Raw genomic sequence first — 24,122 nt, 5'->3', positions numbered from 1 at the left:
TTCCCCCCCCCCCCCCCCCCCCCCCCCCAACTCAGTGCTTGGATCCTAACCAATGCCTCTCTCTCCTCATATAGCTTTATTTCTGTTGCAGACCTGTGTGGTAGACTACTACTGGTCTTATGCTTGGTGTTTTTAAGCTGGAGCAGTATGCTGCCTGGGTCCTAACGTGTGTGTGTGGAAAAACAGAGCTTTACTGGAAGAGGAACTGTGTCAGTTTGACCTGGCTCCCCAGTGTCTATATAGTGTGTATGCTTCAGCAGGGCTTTTTGGTGCTTTTATCTAATAGGTGATTGAATCAGTTATTAGATAAAAACACCAAAAAGTACCACTGAAGCATCTGATCTATATAGATGCTGGGCGAGCGAGGTCAAACTGATGTTTCATGGTTGGAAGGGACCTAAGTAGATCATCAAGTCTGACCCCCTGCCATGGGCAGGAAAGAATGCTAGGTGATTGTCTAACCTCCTTTTGAAAATGCCAGGGTAGGAGTGAGTACCACTTCCCGTGGAAGTTGGTTCCAGCTCCTAGCCACCCTGACTGTGAAGTAGCGCCTCCTGATGTCTAGCTTGAATCTACTGTCAGTTAACTTAGGGCTGTTATTCCTTGTTACTCCCAGTAGAGCTTGGGGGAGCAGGGACTCTCTCGTTGCCTGCTGGTCCCCCTTGGCAAGTTTATAGACGGCCACCAGATCCCCTCTTAGCCTTCTCTTGTGGAGGGTGAACAGGTTCAGGTCCCATAGCCTCTCCTCGTAGGGTCTGCCCTGCTGACCCCTGATTATGCAAGTGGCCCTCCCTGGACCCTCTCCATGTTGTCCACATTCCTCCTGAATTGAGGCACCCAAAACTGGATGCAGTACTCCAACTGCGGCCTGACCAATGTTGCATAGAGGGGGAGGATCACCTCCTTGCACCTGCTCGTGATGCATCTGTGGATGCATGACAAGGTGCGGTTAGCCTTCCTGACCGCATCCCCACATTGGCAGCCCATGTTCATCTTGGAATCAATCGCGACTCCAAGATCCTTTTCTGCCTCTGTGTTGGCAAGAAGGGAGTTCCCTAGCCTGTCGGTATGCTGCTGGTTTTTCCTCCCCAGGTGCAATACCTTGCACTTGTCAGTATTGAAACCCATCCTACTCTCATCTGCCCACCACTGTAACCTGTCCAGATCTAGTTGTGGCCTGTCCCGCTCTTCTAGCATGCCCACTTCTCCTCAATCCTCTTCTGGGCATGTGCAGCACTTGGTGTGGGGATGTACCAAGCTGAAAATAAAGCACCTTTTTTTTCCCCATGTCTGTCAGAGACCTCCGTTGCTGCAGGTGGTTTCATGATGCTATATAGTTTTTGCAATTCCTGGGTCGGTTATGGACTACTAGTCTAGGAATATGGTATGGGAACATGCATGTGGAAGGATTAGGAGACCCTTAATACGTGGGATTTTCAGCATGCAGAAGCTCCATTGTATCTTAGTATGTTGTGTGTGCTGGAAGACTGATTCTTAAAAATACTAAAAATGTGTTTGTTCCCTTTCTGATATTTGGTCACTGAACATTTCATTTCTGTTCTGGAGGAGTATAGTCATTGCTTTTAAATTGCAATAAGAAACAAGGAAATGCAAAATTAGCATGTAAAGAAACATCTTTGTCCCTTATTTTAAAAAGGGCATCGTTCATACACAGGTTCTATACCAGCACAAGCCATCCTTAAATAGTATTGAGAAAAGTCTCTTGAGGTATATAACAGCTCTGCTTGTTTGGCAGTAGAAAATTCAATTTTTGTATGGTGTGTAATGTATGCTGGTCCCTTCTTTTATTTTTGTTATAGGAAGAGTGGGTGCACTCATGACACTTTGCAAGATGCAGTACAAAATCAGTGCTCAAAAAGCCCCTCTCTTACTGTGCAGTAGGGCTTTTAATGACAGTTGGAGAGAGGATAAAGTTTCCAGTTGATAGAGAGCACAGATTTCTAATTGTGTGTGTGTTACTTACTGCTTTATCCCCTCATCTTGCAGAAGTATTGTTCCTTGGATAAAGAAATATGGGACCAATCCAATCTCAGGAGAGGTGAGTAATAGCAGTTGTATTAAAATAACATGTCAGCTATCTTTATTCTTAACTCTTGCTTGACTTGAAGAGATGCATTTCAATACGTCTTAGTTCCATGAATGAAATTTCCCGTGGTTTATTTTAAACTGATATTTGGGGCAAGTTGGCTGAAACTAAAGTAGAGTTATCGGAAAGTATGTTTTGTAACCAAAAGTTCAAGTCTTTCTGATATGAAAGTTTGTGTCCAGAATGTGATCATATTTCTAATCACTTACAGCTTGGAAAACAGCCACTGTCTGATTTTGTATGCATCTAGAAGCATAAGAGAGCACAGGCAGGGGTGTCTGACAGAAGGATATTCATTTATGTCAGGTTTCCTCGGAACTTGAACTCTTAGGCTAAATTCTTGTCTCATTTCTGTGCTGCACTTGAAACCTATGTAGGTGAATAAACTGACCCCGTTCTACCACCAGTTATGTCCTCAGAGCCTGGTTAGTCTGAGAAACTTAGGGTTTCACGGAAGGCTCTAGTTGTATTAGAATGTTTCTTATACAGAACAAGGAACAGAACAAATGTCAGCCTGGGCATCCTCTGAATATCTGTGATGAGACCAGCAGCAGTATTTTTATGCTGAGTGGATTTGTGGGTGATGTTAACCTGTGCTGATAACACTGAAAAGCCCTGCTAAAAAAATAGCCAAGTTATCTTCTGTAATGTTTCAAATGTAGTCTTTTATAATAAAGCCACTGCAGACCAAAGCATGAAGCTGCAGTCTGTGTATTCAATTTTTCCTGTACACTACAAGAATGCTTATTTATTATTGTAGAGCTGTTTCAGAATGTTTGTGCAGTGCTTTGAAATAGTAAAGCACTATAAAAATATGAAGCATGATTGTCAGTTGTTAATATGCTGTCACTGATTCTTTGCTGAAATTTTTTAGAAGTATTTGAGGAATAAGATGTAAAGAATAAGACTTAAGTAGATATAAGGTCAGACTTTAGGCCTACTTATCCCGACTTCCTTTAATTATACTATCCATTGAATTTCTTTTCCTAGGTGCCTTGAAGTAGGTACCTAGAAGTAAATGCAGTTACTTCTTTCAGCTCCAGGTGGCAGTCATCTCACAGACTTGTTAGATTGTTTCCAGGTGGTGCTGTGGTGAGAAATTGCTTTTCCACTGTCTCCAGTACCATCTCTGATTAAGGACTTTTCCAGAGGCAGATAAGAGAAGCTAACGATTAGAGGTGCACTGATAAATCAGTCCGATATCAGATCGGCACTGACATAAAGAAAATTGTCTGTATCGGAAATTGACCTGTTTTGGCTGATAAATGGCCCGTGCACGCACGCAGCCACAGTGCGGCTTGTAGGCAGTGAGGAGCACTGTCCGGCAGCTTGGAGAACTGCATGCAGCTGGTAAATCTGGTGTAGTAGAAGGGGATGGGGGGAGGGAAAAGGGAAGGGGTATGTGTGGGGGGTGCAGATCAAGGCTTCTGTGGTGGGGGGAGGAGTGGAGCTGGGGCAGGGACAGGGGCTGGGACAAGCACTGCCCAGCTGGTAGGGGATGGTGCCCTGGCTCGTCTGGGGGGCAGTGACTCCCACTGCTGCACGCCATTTATGCGGGAGCCACTGGTTCAGCAGTTCATCTCACCTACTCATCAGGCGGCTTCTGCTGCTCGTCTGGGAGGGCGTGGGGGAGGGGTTCCCCCAGATCTGCATGGGGCCAGGGCTGCGCCAAACTCTTCTTGACAGGGCAGGTTGGACTTGGGATGGATGGCGGCGGTGCTGGGGCTGGGGGGAATGGGTGGGCTACGGCGAATTTTGGGGTGGCTGCAGTCTCTGATCACCCTTGTTCCAGCACCGCCACTGCCCACCCCAATTCCAGCCCCATCCCGCTGGGAAGAGCATGGTGCAGCCCCGGCCCCGTGCAGATCTGGGGGCACACCCCCACCGCCCATGCCATCCTGGACAAGCGGCAGGAGCAGTGGCTCTTGCACGAGTGGCATGTGGCAGTGGGAGCTGGCCCCCCTGCGCCCCACAGATGAGCCACGGCTCCGTCCCTGGCTGGGCAGCGCTTGCTGCAGCCCCAGCTCCGCTCCTCCCTCACTGTGGAGGCCTTGATCTGCTCTTCCCTTTTCCCTTCCCATTCCACCACGCCAGACTTACCAGCTGTATGCAGTTCTCCAAGCTGCCAGACTGGTATTGGAAGTCAGATCTGTATCAGCTAATATGCCTCATTAAAAATCAGCTGTTGCTATTGGCCCCAAATATCTCTATCGGTGCACCCCTGCTAATGACATATACAGAATTCCAAACTCTGAACATGTGCAGGTTCTCTTAAATTTCTTCTTTTGAGACTAATAGCAAACCTTCTGGGGGAATAATCAAATCTCTTTCTGTGGCACTAAGAGCAATATGTGTTGCTCAGAAGTGAATGAGGGATGATAGTTGTCTGGTCCATCTGCCCCTTGCTACTACAGGCTGCAGTGAATAGGGTTTGGAGACTTGTGTAGGGCCTGACTGTGCTTTTGTAGCCTGTCATTATCGTTAAATCACCTATTTATTTAACATCTTGTACGGTGATGATGTGTTGAGAAGTGCTTTTTACAAACACAAAGCAGGAGAAAATAATACAGTAATATACCGCTTGTCCCTTATTGTAGTAACAAAAGAGCAGAGGTTTCTCTGAGATGCAGCATACAAAGAGTAAACATGGCAATTTGTGTCTTTGAGTAAAGCATAAAATAGAACTGTAACAAGGCTGTTCCACCTTACTAGGTTAATTCATATAATCCTTGTTGCATTGACTGAAGTCTGTTGGGAACACCCTTCTTAGCACTTGCTACAGCAAACATGCAGTTAACATGCAGGCTTCTTGTCTCTCAGGAGCAGACCCGTGTTGTGTTTTTTTTAGGTCATGGAAACAGCTTTAGGGAGCAAGAGAGATCCATGCGGAACATTCACAATGAACCCTAAGAGCACTTGAATGTAGTCTGGCTTTGAGAGCTGCCTGTGACCCTTGACTCAGGTTCCTGGATAGTGGATACCTACTGACTTGGGTTTACAATTCCACACCCTCCTGACTCTCCTCAGCAGTTGTTTCCATCTTCAGTCGTAGCCTGTTTGGGTAACCCACCATTTTCCCCCCCTTCATTCAGAGGTTGGCCTCATCAGGCAAACACCTCCCTCCAAAAGGAGAAGGTGTGACATATCCAGACTGCAGACAGAAGGGAAGACACTTTTACCATCTGACAGCACAATCAACAGAAGAGAGAGATGAGCCCAGCCCCTGGGACTGATGGGATAAGGAATGGAATTGAAACAAATGTGGGAGACCTGGGTTTTGTGTGAGGCAGGGGACAAGTATGAGTTGGAAAATAAACACTTGAGTTTGTGCAGCCCAGGAACTGTAGTGATCATAATGCTAGTGCCTTCTCTCTAATCCTGCATTGTTTTGGTATGTTTTGTTCCTCCTGCCTTCATCAATGAGAAAAAGAGCATAAAGATTTTTCTCCAGTGAGTTTGTTTCTTAAGTGAATCTCCAGGTTTGTTTAAAAAAAATATTAGGTCAAATTAACTGCACTGCTGGTTTTGTAATCTAAATGCCAACATTTCTGTACGGACTTGCTCTCTGATGCAGTGAGAAAATGATGCGAGAACTCTGAATCAGTTACCCTTCAGTGGTGCTGAAATCTTTTATCACTTACCCTCCCATTGTTATGGCTTGCAACAAGCTAATCATTCCAGAGGTGCTGGCCAGTAGCTTTGCATACGTAGTGTTAATAAAAGGTACTAATTCTATCTAGCAGTTTATCTTATCACACTGCATGGGAGAGCCTTGCAAGCATTAGTGTATGGAGCCTCACAACACCCCTGGGAAGCAGCCCAGTGATGTTATGTACATTTTACAGATGGGGGAAAAAGGGGCTTCAGTGACTTGACCACCACTGTATACTTCACGTGGTGGAGCAGGGAACTGACCCTCATTCTTCTACCCCAGACTAAGCCAAAGGCCTTCTTCCTCTTCTGCAGGAACTTCTGACTATGCCATGGTTAGAGTTAGTTATTCGTACCTATGTATAATAAAGCACTTTGCCTGATGAGCCTTCTCTGCACTTCTTCATTTCCTAATTGCTTGTTTGAGCATCCCCTGGAGATGCAATGCGGACACCAGAGTGTGCACAGAAGAAACAAATCATAGTTGACTTTTGTGGCTTCCACAGTGCTTGCCTGTGAGCTGCTCTAGGAAGTAGCTCCATATCCCTTCACTTGGGTGTTTTGACCCAAAGCATGTAACTGGTGATAATTTTGGAATAGATAAATCATCTCCTTAGGCGAAGCCATAGCCTGTCGGGTGTTGCTAGCTTCCTTGCCTGCTTTGCCTGGACACTGCCTCAAGCAGTATCTCCACTGAAGTCATATCCAATTAAAGGGACCTGGGGAAGCCATAGTCATTTCATTCCTTTACTAAGAACAGCACTCATCTTTCCAGGCTTGCAGAGAGTTGTGAGCTTGCCAGGATGTTTTACATAACTAAATTATGACAGTGCTGGACAGCGTGTCCACACAAGGCAACCAGCTGGGTTCATAAATACTTATTTTTAAGTAATGGAGTTGGGCAGATCATGTCTGGTCTGATGGTATGTCAAACATGAACAGATGATGGATCTCCATGAAAGCAGTACTGTGCATATAGACAAAGGAATTTCAAGGGAGACAATTCTGACTTGGAGGAATATCTTAAAAATGAGATGAATTAACCTGGCACAATTGCAAAGTAGGATTGGTCAAATACCGTTAGTATCAATTGACCAGTCAGAAATTTCAAATATTCCATGAAGCCAAGAATTTCCTTTTGTAAATGGTGGCCTACCTTTTTATTGCATCATAGGCTGCTGACAGACACGGGGGGGAAAAACGGCGCTTTACTTTCAGCTTGGTGCCTCCTGCACCGAGTGCTGCACATGTCCAGAAGTGGAACTGCATTTATTTCACCTGGCTTGCCTAGCATCTGTATAGATCAAATGTTTCAGCAGGGTTTTTTGGCACTTATCTAATAGCAGTTTTGTTTTTCCCCACTTCTGTCAGCAGCCAGCGTGTCTACCTATTGGCAAGGGCAGGCCAGAGTGAAGGCTTCTTGGTCCTCAGACCTGCAGGAGTCAAAGTGCAAATGCACCCATACACACACTCCATTTAGGATCAGGTACCCCTTGCCCTGCTCCTGTCATCTGAGTTCTTGCCTCCTTTCCCTTTCCCCCTATTAAGCCACGTGGGGCTGCAGGAACTACTTTTTTTTCTGAGGGAAAAACCAGAGTCCGCAGCATAGTCAACTGGCTATCTGCTGTGACTTCAGGCATCTCCAAATCTCTGCTTGGAGGCTTGGCTTGGCTACCTAAGTAGCTGCATTTTTGAAGACTTGAGTTTTTTTTATAGTTGCTATATGTGTTTTACTTTTGTTTAGTTTTTTTTTTTTAATTTTTAACTGTTTGGGGTGACACTGGAGTTTCAAGGTAAAAGCCAAGGCAAAGAAAAACTTCAGTCTTGCATACCATTCACATTTTACTTACCTAACTTTGTAATACATTTTTATAACTGTTTTTTTAGAATTATTTTCACTTGTCCACAATAACAGTTAACTAACTCTGTTTTGTAACTAATATAAGTAGCTAACCTCTCTCTCTTCACCGTTCTAATAAAATTATGCTTAAAATATTTAACCATTATTTGACAATATTTGACCAGGTAGTTGACCTGGTATTTTTTTGAGTGGTCAAATACCCAACCGTATTACAAAGCAAAGGAGAAAAGCTGGGAGTTTTTCCAATATTGATCTCCAACTTTTCCATTTCACCCATAATTTGACCTTTTGTGGGAAATACACATTATTGTGACTGGACCTCAGCTTTGCTTGGAGACTTACTGTATGACCTTTGGCAAGTTGCTTGCCTTCCTCATCTCCCAAATAAGTTCTCTGTGCTTCATTATTTCCACTTCTCTGAGGGGAAACTAATATAACTGCATTGCACAGAGCTGTCAGAAACTTGAATTTCTGTAAAGTGTGGGGAGGTCTAACTGGGAACATCTAGCTTTTTGTTAAACACCTGAAAATAAGTTTATCTCTGGTATCTCTTTTTTAGGGGTTGGTACAAACTGAATTTTTCATACAGTTTTAACTATATATATTTCCAAACTGATACAAACGATACAAACATTGTAGCCCTTCGTCTCTGAGCAAATTATAATTGATGTGACTTTTTGACTAATACTTTGTTCCTTGAGTTTGAAGGAGCATTTGTCATCCTGAGGGTCTTCGATAGTTGTGTGGTTGTGGTGGATGTGCAATGCAGTGTATTGCCCAGGTCTTTCTTTCTGGAAATATCAGGTTGTAGAAACCAAAATGTTTTGAGGAAGTATAGTAGTTCCAACAGAAAATATGTTAGGAAAGAGTTCTTGGGTCAAGGGTGATTTTTCTGGTAAAAGCTAGAGGCAGAACTCATCTGGGACATCAGAGACAGGTATGAGTCCCTGATTTAAGCAAGGCACAGCAGGGACTACAGAACAGTGATCTCCAAACTGCAGGGCCAAATCTCAACCCTCCCTTATCTCAAAGAATGAGGCCTCAGAGACATTGAACGATTAGTATCTCTCAGATAAAGTATTGCTGGTGAGTCTAGTTTTAAGTCTGTGAGCCTTGACACAGTGTCCCTTTTTAATCAGTTGTGTGAAAGAAATGCTGAGCAGCATACCCACAGTAATGTGATGCTTGGCTGAGCAGTTAAATTGGGAGGTGCATTCCTGGAGTGGCCGAAGCCGGCTGAGCTCTGTTACATTTAGCACTCTCATTCGTAGATGCTAGTTATTTGCACATGAATAGGATAAAAATCATTTCTAAAAGAATCTGCTGTTCATTTCTTCATGGTTATCTATTGCTTTCAAGCTAGTAAGAATTTCTGCTGAAATCAACAAGAAGGGATTTTAATAAATAATATTTTTTAGCCTTAATTAAAAACCACAAATGTTTCAGCTGAATTCATTCGTATACATTTTTCAACCCTTCCCCCCAAATAAATCAAGTTATTCATGTTGTAGTCCTTCAGCAGTAAAACTATGACCTTATGGAGATAGGTATTGTTGCGTGTTTTGTAAATTCTGCTTATTGGGAAACATGTTTTGTTTCTACTTTGCTCAAGCAGCTGAAATTCAGTTAGTCCCATAGAAATTAACAGTTGGTCTAAGTGTGGGTGATGTTTGTCACATTAATAGAAACACAATATTAAAAAATGACTTCATGATCTCCAAGTGTATCATTGCACTTGGGTGGGGGAAATATTCCAAAACTTCTGCAACAATTTTTTCTTTTTTCTTTTTTTAAACTCTTTGGCTGCTGAACCAAGGGAGATCCTGCTGAAAAATGATGCAGACATTAGAGCAAATGTGAAATTTCTTTAAACATCTAGGTGTGAGGGTTTGTTTTATTTTGCTTTAAATGTGTTTTTCTTGAGAACAGAGAAAAAGAAAGGAAAAGTTTTTACAAGTGAAGAAATTACCATAAACAACTGAGACATGGACTGAAGAGACCAGGAGGGCTAGAGTCCTTCTTATTCATTTTCCATTATTATGCAAAAGAAGCTGTTGCATGGTAAAAGCATGAGTTCATATATTGAAGGAACACCCACAAGACGGTCAGAAAAACTTAGGGTCAAGGCTTTCCAATTTGTCAGAAGTTAGCTTTCTGTTTGCATACTCGGCTCAACCAAGCCTTTCTGAAATGGCCTACAATGGGTGGGTGCTTGGGCCACCTTGAGATCTAACTTTAAACTCAGCAGGTGCTAGACAATTAAACCGAGATCATAATAAAAACCATAGAATTAAAGACACATTGAGACTTTTTTGATGGGATGAATGAAATGGATCTCTTGCCTGAATGTACAAGCTGAAGTTTAATGTGAACCTTGCCGGCCAGATGAAGAGTGATTATGGTTTTTTATCTTAGTCTTTGTGAATAGTGTAGTAATTTGCTGCAAATTGACATTTTAATTACATTGCTCCAGATGTGTCTGTAGATAATGAGTAGTAACAGCTCTTAATTATTTGCAGGCAAGAGCTCTAGAACAAGTATTAGAACTATAATTTTGAGTATACAGTATAATGGAGAAATTATTATTGTCCTGGAAGGTGCAACAAACTCATTCTTTGTAAGCACCATTAGACAAGGATCTGTGGTTAAAGGTTATTTTTTTCTTTTTTTATGCAGTTGTTATGACAGAGCTAGTGGGCATGGGTGTGTAGGAAGGCTGGATATCTGAGTATTTAAACTGAGAGCTTGTTGAGGCAGACACAGTCTTCACAGTGTGCATGTACACATTCATATGTGTATGTGCTGTATCTAGTACAGCAGAGTTCCTCCTTCTCTGACAAGACTTCTACAACCTATTACAATGTAATATTGTTCTTAAACTGTGGGACTCAAGGCCTTCTTGGTGGGGCCTTATTTTTCTTTCGGTCTTAATATAAAATATTATGAGAGATCCAGTGGGATCTCCAGCAGTGGTGAAGTACAGGGCCTGAAATCTAGTTAATCTGTAATGACCTCTGGGAGCCTGTGGGAGATAAGAAACCTCTGGTTCAAACGGCACATTTTATCCTTGAGTGCATGAAAATGGATCATCGCTTTTGTCTGGTGGTAAATTCAGGTCCTGTCTGCCTGGAGCTTAGCCAGGGGGTTAATGAGCAATTCAAGTCTCATCTGATGGACGCTTTTCAACAGTTAGGATTTATGTTGGCAAGGATAGTGTTTCTTATGACTTCAGAAGTCTTGAAGTATGCTGCAGGTGTAGAGACTAGGCTATGTGTATCTTTTCTGTATTAAACTTGCCCAGTTGTGTTTGTCTGGTGATTGTGTGGATGTTTTGTGCTTGGAACAAAGTACTTTTTGAACTGTTAGTTTTACTGAAGGATTTTCTGAACCCAGATGTAGTTTTGTAAGGCTTTGGAATGAAGAATAATAGCTTGTTATAAAGTGTGGAATAGTAACCTTTCTAAGGAAGTTGTATTAGGCAAAGCTATTACAAAGTGAGCCAGTTTAGATGTTAAAAATGTCATAGATAAAACTTCACGTATCTCAGAAAAAAAGGAATGAAAAGGGTGCAGGACTTCCTAGATCAATGAATCCAGTCTCCAGCTCAGTCACCTGTATAATTCCTTTCCATAACCCAATCAAGCTCCATCTTAAACTGGTTAGGTTATTGTTGCCCCTACTTCTCCCATTGGGAGAGTGATCTGGAATCTGACTTGCAGAATGGTTAGAAACCTTATTCCAGTTGCCAGCGGAAAACTGTTCATGGGCATTTTAGGCACAGGCCTATTTATCCTTTTGTCACTATTGCCTGTTAGTTTGAATAGCTCTTCTCCCTCATTGGCATTTGTCCTCCTGATATATAAGGCCCTTTTAGTCTTTGTTTTGATAGGCTGGAGAAGCCATGCTCTCATGATTAGTTTCTCATTATATTTCTTCATTTTTGTGGTCATCCCAGCAGTCTGTTTCTTCTATTTCTCAAACTGTTTTAGTTCAAATTCATCTTTCTTTACCATGGGTGATCAGAATTGTACACAGAGATGTCTAATACAATGGCATTAATACTTCTCTGTTTCTACTGGAAATACCTCACATGAGGCATCTCTCTCATATTTGGCTATATAATAGCCAAAGAGCAAAGAAAATGTTCCAAATCATTCACCAGGGCCAACAACCTGCAAGAACCTGATTGTCAAACTCCTATTTGCTTTTTTTCAATCACTAACCCTTTTGTTGTTTTCAGAAGCCAGTAGATGTGCTCAGCTGGGTCTGAGTTTTTTCATAGTAGGTACGATACCAGTAGAGTTGAACTGGACTCTGTTATAAAATGCTTTGAGATTTTTGTTGGTCAAAAGGGAGCCAGCAGGTATTGCTTAAAAATCTACCCTGAAATAAATTTCTGCATTTAAAAAAAAAATCTCAAGAGTAAGGATTATCAATTTACCATTAGTTATTTGGGTTCTGGTGCTATTGGGAAGTTCCAAGGTGAGTCCTCATTGTGCAGAGTGCAGTGCAAACACAGAATAAGAGACAGGACAGGCTATAGCTTTAGAGTGTTGTATGTTTATGAGTATTTGTGATAATATTAGTTTTGCTGCCTGTTAAAGTTGCTAAACAAAGATTTAAAGAAGATGCTGAATAAAATTCTGCATTTAAACTGTGTCATTGCTTTTTGAACAGAAGCACTTCTGAATTTGCCTCAAATGCTGTTCTCTGTTTAAAAGGAAAAAAATGTACATGACTTACAAATGTTGAACTTGTGTAATGAATACCTTCCCTGGCTATCTGCTGGGCTTTTAGAAAGTTTTGTTGCAGTTGCAGGAATAGATGTAAATCTTTGCAGGTCACTGTTAACATGAAAGTGCTTGTCCTTGTCTTTTAGCAGACCCTTCTTTACTGTTCTAGTAACAGTTGTATCAAATGATCACCCTTCTAGGTAGACAAACACTAGTGTTAATATTTTATTAATTTTTACTTGTTCATACCTTTCCAAAGGGCCCCACAGAAACATGTTCAGACAGTTCCTACACAGGGGAATGATCTGAAGTCAGTATGCCCTAGCTGGTAAGGAAGCAACTTAAATAAAGCAGGGAGTGGGTAGTGGATGTGAGTGACAGTGATGAGATCACTCAGTTACTCAGGCTAGTGAGGAAAGTTTTGATATTTCCTTCCTCCCAACTCTTAATTTTCATTAATGAGTATTTTGTATCTCATGTAGTGATACTAATGGTTTGCTGAAGTTTAGCTGATCTAAAGGGTCATCTCTGGTTCCTTTTGACTTCTGGGAACAAAACGCTGAGGGCAGGGATCCACGAAGGTGTGTTTGGTTTAATCTTACTATTTCAGGTATTTTCCAATGAACGGAGGATTTGGACATGCATCTAGCCCAGTAAGACACTGACCAACTGCCTGTGCCTCCTTTGTACTTTATGCAGCGCATCTAGGGAGTGACTGGCAGTTTTGCTATCCAGTAGACCAACTCTGGACCCAGGTGGAAGTGCATTATTTCCCTTGGAACAAATAAATACTTGCACTGAGATACTGAAAACTGAACAGATGGTTTCTTTCTCTTTTTTTTTTTTCCCTTCCTTGTTTTGGTAGAAGGGTACACGTGGATGTATTTTCTTGTTTGTGACACATGAAAAATTGGCAGCTCTTAAATGCTTCAGCCTTAAATCCATGGGCAGATGTGGAATTTTGAAGAGGGGAGTGTGGATGGTGAGGTGCATCATAACATATAAAGCAGCATGTATTTTTCTCCAGTTAAAAATGAACTAGAAGCTTTCCTAAAATGCCGGGAAACTTAGGGCTGTATTATTCAGTTTAAGACTGAAGCAAAAACAAGTATAACTTAACTGGAATGAGTTGAAAACAATTTGTAGGGCTGTGAAATAGGAGCTTAATTACCAGAAGCAGCTGACAGCAGAATTGCAGAAGAAAGGACAGCCTGATTGGTGGAACATCAGGACCACTGAAAGAAGAGAGGATCATTAACACCTGTGGAATGAAGAGTTTTGAAGGGATCACGTAGATTATGGAGATCCATGACTCCCTCAGCACTGTACTGCCTGACTAAAAATGCTGCTGGCACTGCCAGGCAGTTGGTCCTAAGCTTTGTGTGCAGCTGAAATCAAAGGGGGTACAAGTGCACCAATGCCCCCCCCCCCGTTTCTCCATGGATCGACCTGTGCTTAAATGAGATGTAGTAGGAAGTTTCCTACAGACTTTGCTTGTCCAAGTTAGGCTACAGGTGGAGGCTTTGGCTTTTCAATACTGTTCTTTATCTATCATAAAGGGTTTGGAATTATTTGGTGTCTGGGTCAATATTGAATCAAATTTAGGTCTGATCTCTTACACCAGTGGTTTTCAACCTTTTTTCATTTGCGGACTCCTAAAAAAAAATTGGAATGGAGGTGCAGACCCCTTTAGAAATTTTGAACGGAAGTGTGGGGACCCCTCTGAATTGTAAGTGTGGGTACTCACATACTTTTGATTGATCATAGTCATCTTTTGTGGACCCTCGGGGGTCCGTGGACCATAGGTTGAAAACCAGTGTCTTACACTAAACTGTGTGCATCTGCTTTGCAGTAGTTTCTTTTAATATTCTCTTTGAGAGGGCACTACTGTTACTAGGTTGTGAGCTGTGCTTATTATGAGCTGTGTAATCCTAAGGGCAGGAATTTGGAGAGGATATAGTGTCAGCTTAAATATTCAGTACTGGGGACTTAACGGCCTGGGAGTGAGTAAAGTACAATGGCAACTTTCACTTGCAGACTTGCAATCTGGGTCTGTAGATTTAGCCAGTAAAAGCCAGTGCCAACTAAACACTATGTTTCTTGTGGAAACAAATTGAAAGCATCAGTTTAACTCTTAGCAGACATTTTTGCACATGATAGATGCTACTACATCTGGCAGTCATTCTGGCGGTTTTGGCAGAGAAAGGATGGCTTGAGTGGGCTACCCCCTTGCCTCTAGGTTTGGAGCACACTAATGGGCCTTAGCTATGGTTAACTTTAATGCTGCCATTTCCCACGGTATCCCTGTTTTGTGGACTTGTCAGGGTGGATAAAAATCAATGACTTTTTTAACGTTAAAAAATGAATGTTTTTTTTATTTAAATCAGATTTATTTATTTATTTTTTTTGTTAAGACATTTTTATAAAAATAAACCCATATAAAGAGTTTTTATTTAAGATAGGTTAAAATTCAAAGATATCATCATGAAATAGGGATTATAGCTTCTAATAATGTACGATTTGAGACGATATATTTGTGTAACCTTTTTAGAAAAGTTTTATAACTACGTATCAACAGGCCATGGACTATATTACAGGCAGTCCTCAACTTACATTGTTTCACACTTACAACGTTTCTAAATTGACACCTTGTTTCAACTTTCTGACATCAGTTTTGACTTTAAAACACTTGATCCGATGTGACACCATGCCAGCGAACAAGTTCGCTGTGTCACCCATCTCCCTGGAGAACATCTGTCCAAACTTCCTTGGACACTTTCTTTGAGAAAGCAGACAAGGCTCCAGAAGAACCTGCAGCAAAGACTCCTGAGAAGACTCCAGCCAAAAACCTTTTAAAAAGTCCAGCAAAGTCACCTCAAAGAAGTCCTTCCAAGTTGATATGATTGCTATTTACAATATAAATACATTAACGTAGCTATATTACTCATCTATAACTGATCGAGTACAAAATTCTGGGTTATTTTTAGTGAAAATAGAGTATCGGGCCTTGGTTCAGGAATGAATCCCCCTTTTGTAGCATTGTTTCTTATGAGAAAATTGGTTCTGAGTTGCAACGTTTCTACTTAAGACGTGGTTTTTAGGAACCAGTTGTGTCATAAGTCCAAGGACTGCCTGTATAGGCCCAATCTTATGGGTTTCCCAGAGGCTCCGCTTTAGATTAGTAAAGATTAAGGAAAACCACTCTACCCAATGGGACTCAGTCTAGAAGATCCCATTAAGCATCTCTGTGATGCTTAGTTTCAGTTCTCAAATTGTGGATTTGTGTCTCTAGAGATAATGTCCTTGTTAACAGCACTATATGGAGATGAAAGATAACAGACCTGATTACCTACCCATCAGTCCTCTTGCCTCTCTGCGAGTTTGTGTAGACAGAGTCAAGCCCTTACATCTCTCTAAAAGTGCAGAGTTTCAAGAAGTTAAATGAATAAAGGATATCAGTCAACAAAAATGCATTTTTTTTGTAGAAATCAATGATTAAATCAAGGATTCCTGGCCAGTGATTTAGATCATGATTTTAAATTGATTTGATTTAAATCAAATCCACCCTGGGACTTGTTACGTACTTTCAGGTTCTAGGGGCATCGGTGGTGCATGCTTCATTATTGGTAAATATATAAAGGTATGCCTTCAGCTATGCAGATGAAATTAGAGCAGTCAAGCCACATTTTTCCTGAATGTTCAGTGACTAGAGAATCATTGTGGTAGCTTCTTGAAGTTTAAAGTTGGACACTAAGAACAGCAGGCCCAATCTCTAAAAGAATCTGGGAATATAATGAAAAATGCACAAAGTGTTGTTAAATTAATTAGTGGGTAGGTAATATACAACTGTAAGCTTTTATGCTTGTACCTGCTTTATCTTTTATCTCCTATACTTCATGTTGACTAGTTTTGGCCTGTAGTAGGGCCAAAACCTCTTCAACACTGTGCCTTAGCCACTGCACTCAAGGACTTCTGTAGAACCTTCCTATAAATGGCCAATTCAGGGTTTGATGCTTCTGACCTTGTGTTGATTCTACAGTCATAAACATTTATAGAAATGTTTATACTGGATGCCATTACTCTAAATTATGGTTCAGTTGTACCATTGGCTGTTGGATAGAGTTCTGATTGCTATCTTACCAACATTTTTAGCATTAACTCAATTAAGTCTGCATTTAATAAACAGAACTCTCACTCCCACCCACCAGTGCTGTCTGTGTGAGGTTAAAGAATCAGACAAATCCACTTTGATTGTCTTTTACACTGTTGTGTATCCAACAGGGTCAAAACCTCATTAGTGAAAAGTCGTTTAACATGGGAGTGAAAATATATTGACACAGACTGAAGGGATTCAGAGAGTGTAACTAGTTGACATGCAGGGATTATAGGTCATATCTTCATAAGACACATGCATTGATGAAAGAGCGATTTAATTTTAAAGAGTTGGTGTGCTTCATCTGAAAGCTGCCACAGTGCCCCGCTAATGTACATGGCTTAATAACCCTTAATAACCCCCACTTTGTTATCAATAAAAGAGGCTGCCCTTCCACATCTCAGGAGGAATAAATGTCAGCTGATAGATGAGAGAATTCTCTGCCGTGGGGCTTGTTGCCGCTTGCTAGAAAGTAGGCCATGGCCAAAAGTAGCCTTGGCTGGCTCTGTTGAAATGTGCCTCAAAGCAAAGAGATAGTTGAACAGAGAGCTGAATCGTCATTGTTTGACATCTGATATTATGTGTCTTCAGTAATTCTGCTTTCCAGTACCAGCATGCAAAAGTGTCCCGAAGAGAATACATGTTTATTTCTCCCTGGCAAATATCAGCTCCAAGCCTGCATTCTCTTAGCTTTGCATATAGATTTTTGCATTGAATTCATAATTCCAACCAGACTGAATGGCTTTTTAAAATAAGCTTTTCTTTTTCTTCCCTTCACTGAAGAGTTACTGGGAATTAATGGTGATCTTTGAGAGAAGAGGGAAGGGATGTACTCTTAAAAAAAATAGTTTTCTCCTTGTGCTGTGCATTCTGCACTTAAGTTTTGTCATGTTTTACAGTATATCCTCAATTATCCAAATCCTTTGTCTTTTTTTTTTAAACGAACTTCTAACTGTTGGTATTATATAAAACAAATTATTCTCTTTTCAACCTTTACTACAGTACTCTTCTCTTAAATTTGATATAGTATTTTAATTTGTAATTATTGACATTGTATACTGTTCTCTCTCAAAATTTACTACAATACTGTATCTCTTAAGCTTGATTCAGTAACTTGTAAGTGCTTCACTTATCCTAACTGCTATTAAACAGGTGCTTTCTAAGGAGGTTTAGATAACCAAGGAAGGTACTATGTTACTAATGAGAAATGCATGAAACTGGGCATCCTCCTCCATTTTAAATTAATTCATACTTGTTGCTATTTCCCTGGAGACTAAATTCTGTGTGGCATAATGATAATTTCCACTGCTGCAAATTGTGCCATATGAAGACTTTGGCTTTCAGTAGGTAATAAACAGGAGCAGATTAAACCATGTTAATGGCATTCCAGTTTTCATGTAAAATAAAAAATAGGGGAAGAAAACAATCATAACATTACATGGCAGGTTCCAGAGTGAAAGCAAATGTTGTTTGGTAACACAGTCTTTAAAAATAAATACAACATGCTGGAAATACTGGACTTCTTCATCCAGGACTTAATTTTTTCTGGATCCATGATTCTACCAACTTTCTAAGGCAACAAGTTCCATAGTAGGCAGTGCAAGATATTTATCTTCATGAAAGCTAACTGATATAAATAAGGATCGCAGAACAGGGCCCAGGGGTTTTTTAAGTTTAGGGGTTTGCTTGGCCCGATGATGAATGCATAAAAGGGAAAAGGAGATACCTTGATTGACTTTTTAAAGAGTCAATAGGAGGAGCTGCCATTTTGTCCACTTTAAAACCCCAGCCTTTGCTAGGAAGCCTTTTCTTTTACAGCAGTCTGTCTCCCTCCCCTTCAACAGGTTGTACATATGTAACTTTTGCCATGAGTAATAGAAAGTGGCTTCAAGACTGAAACAGCAGGGTGCACTCTTGCAAAGCCACTGTGACCAGAGGAAAGTGCAGAGCTGCTTAGAGAGGCCTTGGCTGAAATGCCAAGGTTACTTCCTTGATCTGTATTTTTCATTTTGGGGACTGGCTGACTACTTAAGCAATGTTTACATCAAGTGTCAGAGGAAATCCTGTGTATTGCACGTGCCTTTGGGGAAAATACTAATCTTTGTTTTGTGGAAGACTGAAATACGTTCTTTTTCACAGTGGTTAACAGACCTTTATGTGTGAGTTCAAGTTGATGCTTACATCCTTAGATGCATCTGTCTGAACCTCTGTGTGTGTGTGCGCGTGTGCACGTGCACGCCTACACAGACACACACATATCATAGTTAGGTCTCGTAACCCTTCCCATTAAGGTAGCCCGTTGCATCCCATTTTAAGACCTTCCTTTCATTTGCTCGCAACTTTGACAAACTTTAACCTCCTTCAAGTTGAAATGTTCCATGCCAAATATCTGCCTCAGGCTAAGTGAATATTACTGAAAAATTGCAACCAAAACAGTTCACTTGTTTCCAGAAACAAGGTTGGGGAAAATATATTCTTTTGCCCAAATTTAAAAAGATGACTTTTTCTTTGAAAATTCCCTGCATCACCATGCTTTAAATCAGGAAGCTAACATTTTCAGCAGGGAGGGAGTGTCAAGATGCATCTTTTGCCTTTGTGCAAAAAGCAAAAGCAAAAGTTGCATCTAGCTCTTAAAAATTAGTGTATGCATCCTCATTGGTGACGTGGCAGGTGAACCTGCTAGATTTCCTGCCATTGATCAAGGCAGTAGTAGTATCCTCATTTCCCCTGTTCTTTACCTGTGGCACAACCTGAATTTTTAAGTAGGGTGCTTTGTGGCTGTGGTATGCAAAAGGGACTGGAGCAAGTAGGTGTTCTTGTAGACCCTTTTGCACACACAGTTGCTTGGAAATGCAGGAAACTGGACTTAATAGTCTGGGAAGCCTATTTTAGTCTCATGTTCCTGTTTTTTAGTTAAATTCCCAAATATTTCTCTCTGCATTGGGCAGAGACTGTGTAGGACTTTCCCTGCAGTTGGAGCTGTAGGGTGCTCTAGACTGTTCACCTGAACTGAGAGCATAGAGAAACTTCTCTGTTTTCATTTTCCTTTCACCAGTGGATGTGGTGGCTTGGAGGAGGAAGTGTCTGATTTGAATACAGCGAGAACAGGATCCTGAGTGTTGGGGGAAATGGGTACAAAGAACCTGGGGTTGGGAGTGGTTCTGGTTAAAGCTGGAAAGAAAGAGGTAGGCTATGGGAGGTAGGGATGGTAATAGGGAGGGAGAAATAAGGAGACAGTACTGGGAGACTGAGATTGAGAACCATTGGGGCAGGGAAGGGACGTAAGTGGGTGGAAGATAGATCTGATGAAGTATTGGCTTACAGGGGAAGAATTAGAATTAGCTGGGGAAAAGGGTGTAGAGTGAATCAGCCAGGAGTTGGCATGAAGAGAAGGCGGTTTAACATGCTTAGAAGAACCACTTTCTTTGCACCCAGAGAGATTCTCTGTGATGCTGGCAAGTTGCTAAAACCAGACTTTTCATGGGTTGGCACTATTTGCCTGGCACCCAGCACAAGACACTTGAGATCCTGAGGTCTGATTTGCACCATGGGACTACACATTGTTCAAAGAGAGAGAAACAAAGAGTTGATGGTTAAATGAGCACTGTCCATTCTGTCCACTAGAGGGAAGAGTCCTGTGAAAAAATAGTACATGACAGTATCCTTAAAAACTGCTTAATACTGCAAGGGAACCAAAATAAGTTTTCACAGACAGATTCATTTTGACATTTCCCTTCTTTTGGGTGTTTGATCAACAACCAAAATTTTCTTTTAACTGAGTTCTTCAAATTTAATGCATAACTGGAATCTCAGTTTAGCTGGAATCTCAGTTTTTCTTTTTTCTTTTTACAATATTGTATAGCCCATGTAATTGCATTTGTTGAACAAAGCCCATCCTTTAGTTTACATATTGCAAATTGAGACATACTGGTGAATGTGTATTAATAAAAGGTATTGTTCCATATTTTTGCATCAGAAGCAGCTTCTAATAAGGAATAAATAATTCATTTGTAGCACTATACCGTTTCCTTGGATACTGAATAAACATCCAAGGTCTTGCCACTACTTCTGTGCACACCTGGATTAACATAATAATGTGCTACCATTTCTGTAGTTAATTAACACTCACAAGAAATAAACTAACATACCGCACAAATTGCTATCTTGGTACAGCAACTTGGATCCTAAGTCATGGCTAGTCTTCGTCTCTGGGTACTACTTCGAGTTCAGATGCAGCGCCTTGTTGTGTTCAAAATTAATCTTCTCCCCTCTTTGGGGATGTGGGAGGATTGCATCTTTTTGAGGCATTTCTTAATCTTCACTGATGTTTTCAGTTTCAAGAGGGGAGTAGACTTCACATTTCCTTAAACTTAACATTTGGATTGCTCAATTTTGTGCGTGTTTGTAGATACTGTTTTGTGCTAATAAGCTTTTTAGGATGAACAAATCTGTTTACTTTGACAGCTCTGCAGTGTCTACTTCCTTATTCTCTCTTTCCCTTCCCAGGAAAAAAAAGCATCTGCTGTAGATTACTCACTGGAGAACCTTCTTGTCCCCCTTGATGTCCTTTACCAAAGCCAAACAATGGGCAATAATGATTGTTTTTTCCAAGATCTGCCTAACAAAAATTGCCATTCTGGATTTGTATCCTCCAACTGCTAGACCAGAGAGAATGCCTAGCAACCTAGCCTCTTCATTCCCTTTCTGTCCTTTCCCTTAGTAGCTACTCTTGCCTAGCATTGTTTCTTTTGCCTGGTAAATTAGACAGATGGTTACCTTTGTGGCAGCTAATTAATGCTGCTGGCTGACTAAAATAATTTGAGAAGATTCCTCCTATAAAAGAATGAGCCCAGCTGTCATATCTTGTAGTTCTCTGAACCCAGAACATGAGTCTTGATTAGACATAAAAATCCCACTGACTTATTGTCATGTGGTTACACTAAAAGTCACTATCCTCCATCGCAAATTGAACAACAACTTCTGCAGAAGTCTTGTGGAGCTCTCCATTCACATCCATTTAAAAAAGTGTCTGAAAAGTTTGAAAGAGGAACTGATAGATTTTTTTTTTTTTTGAAAGGCCTTTGTTTTAAGACCTCATAATATTAAGTGTACCCATGAGAGTTGTTTCCTGGCAACCGATGTATTCTGTAACCTAAATGTTTATTTCTGTCTTTTGGACATGCTGCCTTGGGTTGTAGGCCTATGGCTAACCTGTGTTGGATTGTATCATCTTGGCTGGATGTGCCTGGGTTTTAAAAGGTGGCAGTTAGATAAAACATTGAGTTAAACGAGAATAATAATTCTCAATGCAAATCTTTAGGTTTGCAAAGAGCTGATCTTGTAAGGTACTCAGTGTCCTCACCTCATTGCAGTCAGTGGAAGTTGCCAGCACGAACTTGTACACCTCATAAGAGCAATTCTTTGGAAGCTATGATGAGTAACTTCCATTTGTGAAGTCAATGGGGTCACACAGTGGAGGGAACTTGTATTTGTCCAAAGTCCTACTGACTTCACAAGAACTTTGTACAGGTCTGCCTCCATGGATCAACTTGTAGAGCCAGAGCCTAAGGGTCTCCTTATTGGGAACACAGTGGTAAATATAATCGTGGGTGTCAAAGATATGGTCTGCAGAGCCCTGTGATCCAATCCGTGGTGTTGTTTGTGTCCCAGACCAGTACCATGCGCTGCATTTAGCGCACACCAGCCCTAGCCGCACATACTACATGCAGCACATAGAGGTGGTCTGGGGAGCATGCCGCATGTGGTGCACAGGGTTGGGCTTTGGGTCTGGTGTCAGGGTGGATAAAAATCAGTGATTTTCTTTTTTATTTAAATCAGATTTTCTTTAATTTAATTGTATTTTTTTGTGTTAAGATGCTTTTAAAAAAAAACTATTTAAAGATGGTTTTAATTTAAGATTTGATAACGCTTAAAGATGTCATTATGGAATAGGGATTATAACTTCTAATTATATACTACTTGAGACAATATATTTAGGTAACCATTTTAGAAAAGTTTTATAAATAGGTCACAACAGGCCATGGACTATATTAGAGGTCCAATCTTATGGGCTTCCCAGGGACTCCTCTATAGATAAGTAAAGATTAAAGAAAACCACTCTACTCCTACTGAGTACCCAATGGGACTCAGTGGTCAGTCCAGAAGATCCCATTAAGCATCTCTGTGATGCTTAGTTTCAGTTCTCAAACTATGGATTTGTGTCATTAGAGAGAATGTCCTTGCTAACAGCACTACATGGAGATGAGAGATACAGACCTCATTACCTACCCATCAGTCCTCTTGTCTCTGCAAGTTTGTGTACACAGAGTCAAGCGCTTACATCTCTCTAAAAGTGCACATTTTCAACAAGTTAAATGAATAGAGGATATCAAACAACAATAATGCATATTTTTGTAGAAATCATTGATTAAATCAAGGCCTCCTGGCCTGTGACTTAGACAGTGATTTCAATCAGATCCACTCTATGTGGTCCAGTCTGTGGAGTGGCCCTAGATCAGAGTTTGATATCCCTGTCATAGGCCAACCTAATTTTTCACTTTCATTCTTATTCTTAGTTGTAAAACCCATTTTATAGATTTCATAGACATTGGAGCTAGAAGGGACCTCATAAGATCATTGGGTCTAGCCCCTACTCAAGGGGCAGTAAGTCAGCTAAGGTCAAAGGATCCCAGTAAGATAAGCATCCAAATGTTTCTTAAAGTGTCCAGAGTAGGTGTTTGCATCACCTCTGTGGCAAGCTTATTCCAGGCCTTGGGGGCTCAGACAGTAATGAAGTTTTTCCTTATGTCCAGCCTAAAACGGTCTTGCAGGAGTTTGTGACCATTGGATCTTGTCATCCCCGGGATGCTCTGGTGAACAGGTGTTCCCCCAGATCCTGATGCACACCTCTCATGTACTTAAAGGCTGCTACCAGGTCATCCCCGAGCCTACACTTCTCCAGGCTGAAGTCTCAAAGCTCACAGTCTCTCTTCATAAGGCTTGTTCTCTTGCGGTCTGATCATGCGCATGGCTGTCCTCTGGACTCTTTCAAGCTTCTCCATGTCCTTCCTAAATTGTGGAGCCCAGAATTGGATGTAGTACTCCAGCTGTGGCCTCACCAACGCCGAGTACAGTGGGAAGGTGGCATCCTGGGTCTTGCTTGAGATGCATCAGTAAATGCAAGCTACAATTTTATTTGCTTTGCCAGCTGCGGTATCACATTGGTGGCTCATATTCGTCTTGTGGTCAATCATGACCCCCCAAGTCTCTTTCAGGCATGGTGCTAGTGAATGTAGCACTGCTGAGCCTGTAGGTGTGATGCAGGTTTTTATTTCTGAGGTAGAACACCTTGTGTTTCTCTGTATTGAATGCCATCAGGTTTTCATCCACCCACCTTACAAGCCTGTCGAGGTCAGCCTGGATCACCAGCTTATCAAGTGTGGACACTCTTCCCCAAAGTTTGGTGTCATCAGTGAACTTGTCCAATTCACTTTTGACACAAGTGTCCAGCTCATTTATGAAGACATTAAAGAGTAAAGGTCCAAGAACGGAGCCTTGGGCGACACCACTAGTCACTGACTGCCATAGTTTCATAGTTTCTAGGGTCGGAAGGGACCT

General features: G+C 41.2%; 1 protein-coding gene across 1 annotated transcript in view; it reads left to right on the top strand.

Annotated features, from left to right (window-relative positions):
* The window catches only part of PPIL2 (peptidylprolyl isomerase like 2), a 152,828-nt gene that overhangs the window by 4,093 nt on the left and 124,613 nt on the right, over positions 1–24,122 (top strand). The window contains exon 5 of the mRNA XM_019506953.1: positions 2,008–2,059. Within this exon, the coding sequence (XP_019362498.1) occupies positions 2,008–2,059 (52 nt within the window). The remainder of the gene's footprint in view (positions 1–2,007; positions 2,060–24,122) is intronic.

The sequence above is a fragment of the Gavialis gangeticus genome, unplaced genomic scaffold (assembly GCF_001723915.1).
Source record: "Gavialis gangeticus isolate Ggan-Ray unplaced genomic scaffold, GavGan_comp1, whole genome shotgun sequence".
Classification (NCBI taxonomy): Eukaryota; Metazoa; Chordata; order Crocodylia; family Gavialidae; genus Gavialis; species Gavialis gangeticus.
Note: the sequence above shows the minus strand (reverse complement) of the source record. Positions and strands in the feature narration are given on the sequence as shown.